The 10,330-nt window shown below is 33.4% G+C and overlaps 1 protein-coding gene across 1 annotated transcript; it reads left to right on the top strand.

The window, feature by feature from the left end:
* The first annotated feature begins 519 nt into the window (after nucleotides 1-519).
* On the top strand, nucleotides 520-9,884 carry LOC117113879 (G2/M phase-specific E3 ubiquitin-protein ligase-like). The gene is made up of 12 exons (XM_033257345.1): nucleotides 520-856; nucleotides 1,261-1,361; nucleotides 1,781-1,823; nucleotides 2,391-2,456; nucleotides 2,886-2,968; nucleotides 3,443-3,488; nucleotides 4,917-5,050; nucleotides 5,634-5,852; nucleotides 6,566-6,830; nucleotides 7,663-7,817; nucleotides 9,252-9,484; nucleotides 9,715-9,884. Exons 1-12 carry the CDS (start codon nucleotides 533-535, stop codon nucleotides 9,882-9,884), a joined length of 1,839 nt encoding a protein of 612 aa, XP_033113236.1. The 5' UTR covers nucleotides 520-532.
* Nucleotides 9,885-10,330: the final 446 nt, after the last annotated feature.

Below are 10,330 nucleotides of genomic sequence, written 5' to 3' on the forward strand. Positions count from 1 at the left end.
TGATTTCTCAAATATCATTCTTTAAACAGCTCTATGTTTAAATGCTTGTAACTTTATCAGGAAATGTCTGATTTCAATTATTCTCTCATTTTACTGTTTAACCCTGTATTAATAACTAAAAATCCATTTTTGCGACAAATGACTGGTTTGGCTGTCTTTTCCACTTTTAGGGTTCAATTTTAATAGGTTTTATTCACAAAATGTTCTCTTCACAATGAAAGATGTGTATAAGAGACAGGGTCTGCAGTCTGAGTCTCAAACTCCTAATATCACTTTCAAGAATCCCATCTGCAAATACTGCCCTGACCCCACAATAACACTTTTAAATGTTGTTTTTATACAATAATATAAATAGCAAAATTAATGTATCAGTGTTGGAACTGATTATGGAGTACTTTATCAACACTGTGAGGAGATTGTTAACAGAATACTTTATTTTGTGTTTCACAGCTTGTGTGTTTCACCGGTTCATGCCTGCAAAACAAAGTCCATACCCCAAAAAAAAGGGAAAGCCCAAAGTTGGACTAGGAAAATGGTTTGCTTATCCAAACCTGATGCTGATACAACCCCTAGGTCAGAAGAAAAGCAGCTATTAATTGATGTCGGGCTAGGTGAGAAAACGGTATTTATACCAGATATCAATATAAGTCCGGAGCAGTTCTGTCAAGTACTATATACCTACTTCCCTAAGCTTCAAGATGCTGGAGGTTTTGAGTTGCTAACATGTATTGGAAGTGAGAGGAAGTTGGTTACCATAAGAGGGAAGTATACTCCACAAAACATAAAGGACAGGTTGGGCCAAGGCCGTATTTATATACGGCCTATACAAAACAGCTTAAATTTGGACCCAGTGGATGTAAGTAGTACTGTATTTATTGAATATTGATTCTTTTTTAAATATGAGAAATCTTTTATAAATTTAAACTTAATCATTTTTTACCACTGTGCTTTCCATTGAAATAATTTGCACAGTTAAAAAAAACAACATTTCAGAAAGAGATATACAGTAAATTTATCACAATTACTTTAAGACTAATATGGCTTATTGGTTATTATTCTTCCTCCATGGTTTATCCTAGTAACATATTATTATACTATTACATGTTACTTTTTTTCTTTTTTCTTTTTTTTTTGACTTGGTTGTATAGAGTATATTTTTATAGTTATTTGTAAATTTAATATGATGTCATACCCATCTTTAAGTTTCGTCTAGTTATAATTACGTACAAACTAATTTTTTACATTATTATTTTTTTTTAGAGTGGTGTAGACGTGGACTCAGGGCTAATGCAAAAGTGTTCAAAGTGTCAAAAAGAATTCCCATTCAATATCTTGAAGAAACACATCGAAAGCTGTAGCAGGTGAGCTTTTAGTTCATTGTTATAACTGTTGATAATATTAAAAGGTGATTTTAAAGTCAGCTACTTCAATTTAATGTAAAGAAACATTACAGCCTTTCAATGATGAGTGGATTCATAGGCATTATGTCACTTTTTAATTAGTTGGAATTTATATTTTTCTAGACTGTACAATTGTTTTTCACAACATTATTTCCACTAAAATTGATTTACAGCTGGTGGTTTCATGCATCAGCATTGGACTGTTGTATTGAATTTATAGTGATGAAAAAGTCTGTTTAATTCTGCTATATATTAAAGTTGAATGTTTACAGTCAAAAGATTTAAATAATAAAATAAATAAATAAAAACAAAGTATTTATAGTTATCTCTAGTTAGTAATAATATACTTTTCATGGATTATGAACATATATTTTATTTAGACCAAGTCCACCATCAACGTTGACTGTACCAATGGAACAGGAAGTAAGAATTTAATTTTATCCAATGAAATTTACACAATCTGAAATATATTAAATACATAATATGGGTTGCCCTCAAAAAATACAGTAGAATAAAACTACATGTATGAGGCAAAAGTTCCTGTTACAGAAATGGTCCATAGTGGAACCTGTCAGATGGTCCCCAGGGAGCTGTCAGCAGCTCCATAAACTTAACCTAATTGGTTTACACTTAAGTATAAACAGTAAATCACATAGGGCTATTAGGCTTATCAGACCATTTGAGAGGGTAAGTGTGTTAGCTGACCTTGGAAGCAATTTGGGTTGTACATGAAGGAAGTGGACATTGAATATTTTAGAAAGTTTAAACACTGTTAAATAATTTTAAAAATTGATGAAAATTCAAACTGTTTTAATCACATTTTTATTACATTGTATACTTTTTATTTATGTTTTTGAAACATAAAATGCTGTAATTAATTATAAATGATGTTAAAAAAACAAAAAAACACCAGCTTTTTTATAACACATTATGTCTGGTGGGGTGTATGACATAGTCTATAAATGTTTAATGCTACTGTATTTTATTTAGGATGGAACTGATGACCTGTATGATGCAGACTTGACGCATAAGCCTCGTGCATCTAATGATATGCAAGTAAGTAGAACTTATTAGATTGATACTAGTTCTGATTTATAGTATTTTTGTCCAAGCTATTGGTCTGGAGGTCTAAGCTTGAATCCCATGCCATGGGCACAGATCATCATGTGGGTGGGGGTGGAAAAGGGGACATGTCCCCCACATATTTTTAAGGGGGTTGTTCCCCTCACTTTTAATACATAATGTAAATTCATAAGTCAGGATAAGGATAATTTTGAAGTGCATCGCTCGCCAAACAATGGTTTCTGACCGAGTTAGTCCCTAATGAGATTTTTTTTTCTAATAGGGTCCCATGCATTGTTGGAAATGGCACTTTGTTTTGAAATATACTTCTAAATGTAAAGTTGATTAAATACAATGTTACTACACTATCAAAATAATTTATTTATTTGGCAAAATGTGTACACATTTTTATTATCTTTTCAGACACAGTCAACTCCTTTGGCTTCTTATAGTTTGTCTGGTATTCCCTCTACAAGTTGCAGTAGTTCAGAGAGCCATCTTAATGAGTGCGTCATCTATTATTCCATGTAGTTTTCATAATGTCATATTGTAGAATGCTTATTTCATTTTTTTTTATCCAAGCTTTAGTTAAATCTGTATAGAATGATCAGGACTTCTCTTTAGAACCTCTTTCTACATGATCTAGGGCATTTATTTCAATACAGTATAAATGATGATTAAACAAACTGATGCAATTATATTAATAATTAAATATAATTGCTTCTTTTTATGTACACAGCATAATTCTTATTTTTTTAAAATTATTGTTTCTTCCCCTAAAGGAAATGATGGTGTTATAAACAGAAATTTATACTCTTTTTATACTCCAGTGCCTTATTTTTCACTATTCCAATACCTAATTTGGTTGATGACTGTTTTTGCTTAATTTGAACTAAATAATTACTTAAATATTTTCTTAAAGTTTTAAATATTTAATGCTCTGTGTTATATAAACCACATAACACTACTCTCTTATCCAGCAGTAGTTCCAGTTTGCCAACGACTGCACCAGAACAGCAGGATGACGTAAATATTGATTATTACAATTATTTTGATGCAATTTTGGTCCAAAACTGAACTATAATAATCGTTGAGACATGTTTACAGCATTTACAACATTTTTATGCACAAAACAGCATACACATAGAGCATTACTCACAAGACAAATGTGTAACTGGTTATAAATATCCGTTTAATGTTACAGTACTGTACAATAAACTTCAAACAATATCTACACTACAATTTATAAAATATTGTTATAGAGTTTGCTTTTAGCCATTCCGACCCTCATACATATATGTAACTAATGTCAGTGGTAGTGGTAACTACTCACCCCCTCCTATAACGCCCTGTTCACCTCTCTCTGGCTCCATATCGTAAATCGTACCACTACCACTGACACTAGGTACACAATGTATGAGGGTCGGAATGGCTAAAAGCAAACACTATAACAATATGACAATAATGACCCTAAAAAGGCTCAACATATTATGCAATAACATGAAAGTATTATCCGATTTATAAAAGTTCACAGAAAAGTTTCATATGCATTATAACTGACAATAATTAAAATTATTTACTTAGTCAATCAATATGCAGCTAAGGGTGGCATCTGTCTGGAAGAAAAACCACAATTCATGGGGAAGGGAAAAAAAATATATGGACCGTAAATGCTTGAATAAGCGCCGCGGGGCTTATAAAATATTTGTAGGCTTCAGTGCTGAGCTTATTCGAGAGCGGCGCCTATTCGGGAGCGACGCTTATTAAAAAATATTGGCGTGGCACTTTCAATGTACCTATTTCATGTATTCCTGTAGTTCTTTAGGCCTATCATAGGTCCTATACCATCGTAATAAACGTTTATAAAGAAATGCTCAGTTGTCTTCATTGTGTTATTTATTCATGTTACTGTATACATTGTATTTAAAACCCCTTACGCACAGGGTAATATATACCGTACTCTCGATTAAGGGCCGCGGCGCTTTTTGGAGAGCGGCGCTTAACGAAAAAGTCACGTTTGGTGCGGCGCTTATTTGAGAGCAGCCTTTATTCGAGAGCGGTGCTTATTCGAGCGTTTACGGTAGGCTATGTATTTTCTACCTAGCAGCAAAATCAATTAGATAGGCCTATGAAACCCCAGACTGTCAATTTTTTGGGGTTGGGTGGGGGGCTTCAGAACACTTTTGAGGGAAGCCCGGCCTCTCATTAGGGACCTCGGACCCCTGATTTATAGGGTACTATACATTGTACATGTCAAAAATTAGTTTAAACAGTTTCAATGTACTGTATTCATATTATTATAAAAAAAAAAAACAATCTACAATTTACTTAAACTCAATTACAACATTTAAAAAGTTTGTATTTTCTTTTTTTTGTGTGTTTAAATTACAAATCAGATATTCAGTTATTTATGAAACAATTATATAACAAAAAATTCTGTATCTAAAAATAAAGGTTCCCATGAGACCATTAACAGGGTCGAATGCTGCATACAATGCATATGTCGAATTACATGAATTAGAATCAGAAGATGATGATACAGACTTAATGAGGGCAATAAGTGAAAGCCTGGAATTCAAGCAACCTGGGTTTGTAAAAATTGTTTTGTATTTTGAATTTACACAAGATGATATATGCCAGTGTCACTATGTGAATATCTCCTCCTTTGTTTTATAGAAAGGTCTCAATGCATTTGGTGAAACACATTTGATTGATTGATCAATTGATTGTTGTATATGATTACCATAAATGCTTGAATTAGAGGCTTCAGTGCAGTCCTTCAAGAGAGCGTTGTTCATTTCATAATCTGTGGTTTTTTACCAGATAGGACTGTCAGTAATTTGCCTGATGTTCAATGAAAAAAAATGTACCGGTAATACTAAATGTCCGGGTGGTACATGGTTTTGCATAAACCAAATCTCGGATATAATATCATTTAATCTCCATTAGGTGCCGTGATACTTATTTGTACTCAAATTAATTTAATTTTATATTATAATAAATATATCTCAAAGGTGAGCAGTGCTTATATGGCTCTTAGTAAAAACGAATCACATTTGTGTCGAATCCTTTTTAGCCAAAATACTGCTAAACTTGATAAATACTTTCCTTTCCTTTCTACATTTAATTAGATAGACCTCTGAAATAAATTGTTTTTTTATCTTTATGAAGAGCTACCTCAGACACAGTCACATTGAAAGATTTGTTGACGAATTACCAACAAATCAGCAAGGATGAGAAAACAACAGTAATAGTGCACAGACGAAGGTTTCTCAGATCAATCTTGCATGCATATTGTCAACCAGGATTTGACTGCCACAAGTCGGTTATTGTTGAGTTTGCAGGAGAGGAGGCTGTGGACATTGGAGGTCCAAAACGGGAAATGTTTAGGTACTGTAACTGAACTAATGTTTGAAAAACTAAATTTAAAATAATACTTAAAATATTGAAGTAGTAATCAAAATAAACAATATAATTGTTAATAACATGGAATGTCAATTATTATAAAGTCTTTCATTAGACACAACATTTGTTATACAGCTAGTCTTATAATCTATTAGTATGTATTTGTATTATTAAATCAATTGTGTATGATACCATGATTAATACAACAACTTCTCAAGGTGTGTCAAATTATTCCACATAACATATGTTCTGTTTAATAATATATACAAAAACATTGCCTCCTTTCGTGCCTTTCCCAGTCTGCTTTGAATGCCAGATCATTACCTTTCAATAATGTAATGGCATACACTATTGCAACTATAGCTCCCGAAAATGATTCCTGCTGGAGACACTTATTCATGCTTTCGTAACATTAGTATCATCATTTTCCTATGCATTCAGTTGAATTTATTGAGTGCTATTATGTTTATTTTAATTTTTGTTTTAAGTACAAAAAGGAATTATGTGGGAACTGTCATCCTACTGAAAAGTATGTGAAAAAATGCAACTAGAATAAAAATGTTATTATTTTCATTTATTTTAATGTCATTATTATAGTTGTAATGCTTTCCACAGCCAGTTTCATGGTTGAATTAATGTAAATATTGGATGCCTACTGAATTAAATTTAATTACTGTATGTCTGAATTTGTGTTGTAGACTTCTAATGAAGGCTGTAAGTGAAAGCATGGGGGTATTGGAGGGTGGGCAGGGACTGCAGACCTTTACCCACAATATAGAGCTCCTAGAAGACAAGAAATATATGGTGGCAGGGAGTTTTGTGGCCAGGAGTCTGTTACATGGGGGTCCAGGCTTACCAACACTTCACCCCGAGCTTTTCAAGCTGATGTGCGGGATAAAATCTGCAGGCTTTTCAGATGTCAGCATCGTCAATGATATAGATGTGCGCTTAAAGATATCGAAGGTCAGTGATTCTTCTCACTTTTAAATTTAGAAATGGATTTCTTTTTTCTATTGTGTACGGTACTTCATAATTATTTAAATTTAATTTTTTCTCTTTTTTTTAAATTATTTTTATCTTTGCTATTATTATTATTATTATTATTATTATTATTATTATTATTATCTTAATATTATCATTATTATTATTATTATTATTTTACATAATAATAAATTTTATTATCGATAAATTTAATTTTAATATATTATTGAAATTGGAGTTGGAGAGGCACACCATATCTGGTGACAGTGGTTTTGTACCGCTTTTGCCCCTCCTCAGCCCTCTTTCTTTGCTGTTATTTGGTCTGTTTGTATTTGTTTTATTTTGTGCTATAAAAGAATAAAATAAAAATAAAAATTGTTTACATTGCATTATAACCAAATGATAATTGCTGCAATTTATTTTAAGTTGAGTTGTCAACAAGATTTGAAACACATGTACTGTAGGAGAGGTAAAGAATGGCAATTCATGAGCTTAAAGTCTTGGGCTCGAATTCACTTTGGTGGGACTGAGGATAAAAAATATTTACTGCCAATAAAGTAGCCTACTTTCTCCAATTCTAGATCTGCTTCTGCTGTATACACCTGCAATATTATTTAGTGCTTTACCAGATTTAGTAGTTCCTGTTCTGGTGGGTGAAGTCGACCTCCCAAGGACTCCAAAAGTGTAGGAGTATAACTGGAGGGGTAGAAATAGTGTTGAACCTGGTTAAACCCTCTAGTGATAACTAAAATATTAACTTATCTGACTGTGTACAGTATGCAATAATAGTAAATTTTTTAAATGTTTGGAATAGATTGCTAACTGTTGTACAGGAGAAGAATACATGAAGGTTTCCCAAGAATTAGGAGATTGGGCATCTGATCAAGGAGTAATGTCACTGTATAATGGCGACATCACTCAAAAAGATACTGTTGTTGCCTCGTTATTGAAGCATTATTGCTTTTACAGGTAAGGTTAAAATTTGCAGTACAGTAATATTAGGTTATTTCCATATCATAAGTAATCCTTCCTTCCTTGTCAGCCTGTCCAGAGATCATCATCTATGGGTCTTTAGTATGGTTCTGGGCTACTGTTCTTTATGTTAATATCCTTATAAACTTCTCCCCTCCATGTGTTTTTTGACCGGTAACTTCTTTTCCCTTTTAGGGCTTGCTATTTTGTATCTTACTCGAAGTGTGTCCAATCCATCCTGATTTTTTTTCTTCTAATCTATTCTTTGCCGGTGGTTCTTGATTGGTTCTCTCTTGCTTTAAGCTCTTCATTTGTTTTCCAAACTCGAGGTGAGGGTTTCAATCGCTCACTGACCCTGACGTGCATTTTGCTTGTGTCTTCCAAGGAACTATCTCTCGCTTTTTTCCACAGAGTCTAAATAGGTACCTAGTGGGGTTGTCTGCTCCTCGACTTTTACCTTCAGAACACTTAAAGCATATGGACCCCATGACCAGGGAAAAATACTGCGCTTTATAACCTCAAAGGGAAGATAGGCTTTTAAATGCTTGTACCAGTACCAGTACACCATATTTTTTAGGATTATCCTCGGAGAGTTTTATATTGCTACTGATAGACATATCTTGTTGAATGTGATGATAAAATCAATTCTTGCATGAATTATGTTCTGTGCTAGTTGGCAACACATGAATGTGCAGTGTTATCCTTGCTGGGGATTTTGATTTAGGTTAACTGGGACTGGGGTGGTTTAAAACCATCACACAATATCTTGTTGTTTTTAACAGTTCAGGGCCTGTAAAAAACTAGATACTAAAATGGTAAAACAAATATAGGTAGTAATCCTGATTTTGTTTTTTAACTAACCAATGCCATAGCCAGGATTTTCAAACAGTGGGGATATACATCGGGGTGGACTCACTTTACTATTAAATTCAAACAATGTGGACCCATTTTCGTAAAAGTTAATCCGTTTTATACACAGAAATATGAAAAATCTGGACTCATTTCATTAAAAACTTTCCCATTTTTGGCTGAATATGAAAAATATCGACCCATTTTTCAAAAAGTGGACCCATCTTATGCATAAAATTGCATAATTTGGACCATTTTTTTAAATGTGGACACATTTGTGGACCAATTAGAAAAATTTTGTGGTGCTGTCTGAAATGTCACAATAGCTGGATATGGCCATTGTAAGAAACACTGACTATTTTCATAAATTTACCGTCTCTGACACTGATTCTTGGTATCTTACTTGTCCTTTCGTAACCCTAGATGTCGAGATATTAAGACAGTACAGATTCATTAAACATTAATTACATAAATTGAAAGACATTCACCCCTGATTCTTCTTTTGCATTATTTTGATGATTGTTCATTCACAGTATTCATTAGCATATATATATATATTTTTATTATATTTTAAAAACTTAGGACACAGGCAGAGATACAGCAGTTTGTTGAAGGGCTTGGTGCCCTATGGACCATAGTTAAAGACTTCCCGGATACTTTGATGCCCTTACTGACCTCAGTGGGAAAGAAACCAATGTCAAGGGATGTTTTAAAAAGCATCATGAAGGTTAGGTATTCTGAAGAAGGATCCAATTTGAAATTAATGGAGGATGACACCATTTTTTGCTGGGAGATTTTTCTCAAGGACTGTGAAGGTAATTTTTTTTTAATAGGCCTACTGTACCAAATGTTACCTGCACACAACCAACAGTTTTCTTTTCCCAAAAGAGTGGCTCCAGGACATTCATGTTGCCTCCCTCCACCTGTCGCAAGGTCATGCATTTTTTCAAGATGCCTCTGCCCAGCACTGTTGGTGGAGGTAAATTAAGTAAATGCTGTGAATTGTTATTAATGCAAAATTGAACAAATGTTATCTTCATTTTAGATGGCAAGACAAAAGACAAAACTTCCCTTAATGACATCCTGGCATTCATCAGTGGAGCTGATGTCATCCCACCAATGGGATTTGAAGACAGCATCGATGTCGAATTTTTTACACCAAATCCGGATGCTAGAGCCTATCCCACAGCATCAACATGTGCTCTAGAACTCTAGAACTGCACATGCCACGTGGGATGGAGGATCCAGTAGATTTCAGAAATTTGTTTGAAGAAGCCATCCTTAATGGCAAAGGCTTTGGTAAAATTTAAATACTGATACTACTATGTGGTCCCTCAATATTGTGCAGTATTTGTGGCAAAGACAAGCCAAACCAGTCACTCATGTTCAGAGATAATGGCCAAAACATGATGGAATGTCAACATTTTTGAAATCTATTTTATTGCACTAAACTAACCTTTATATATATACATCATACTATGCTGTTATTTTCCCAATTTTCAATGTTAAAACAACCATTTTTAACGATTTAGTGTTAATCGTTGGATGAGAAATGACGAAAATCATAAACTTTAAAGGCTGATTTCTCAAATATCATTCTTTAAACAGCTCTATGTTTAAATGCTTGTAACTTTATCAGGAAATGTCTGATTTCAATTATT

The sequence above is a fragment of the Anneissia japonica genome, unplaced genomic scaffold (genome assembly GCF_011630105.1).
Source record: "Anneissia japonica isolate Jap-2015-1 unplaced genomic scaffold, ASM1163010v1 scaffold1417_len1240632_cov203, whole genome shotgun sequence".
Taxonomy (NCBI): domain Eukaryota; kingdom Metazoa; phylum Echinodermata; class Crinoidea; order Comatulida; family Comatulidae; genus Anneissia; species Anneissia japonica.

What these genes read in the sequence shown, in the direction of transcription:
- LOC117113879 (XM_033257345.1), top strand. Translation starts at nt 533, where the DNA reads ATGGTTTGCTTATCCAAACCTGATGCTGATACAACCCCTAGGTCAGAA. An exon ending in CTGTACCAATGGAACAGGAA is followed by an intron (nt 1,824 to 2,390) that starts GTAAGAATTTAA and finishes TATTTTATTTAG; the next exon opens with GATGGAACTGATGACCTGTA. An exon ending in CACCAGAACAGCAGGATGAC is followed by an intron (nt 3,489 to 4,916) that starts GTAAATATTGAT and finishes CTAAAAATAAAG; the next exon opens with GTTCCCATGAGACCATTAAC.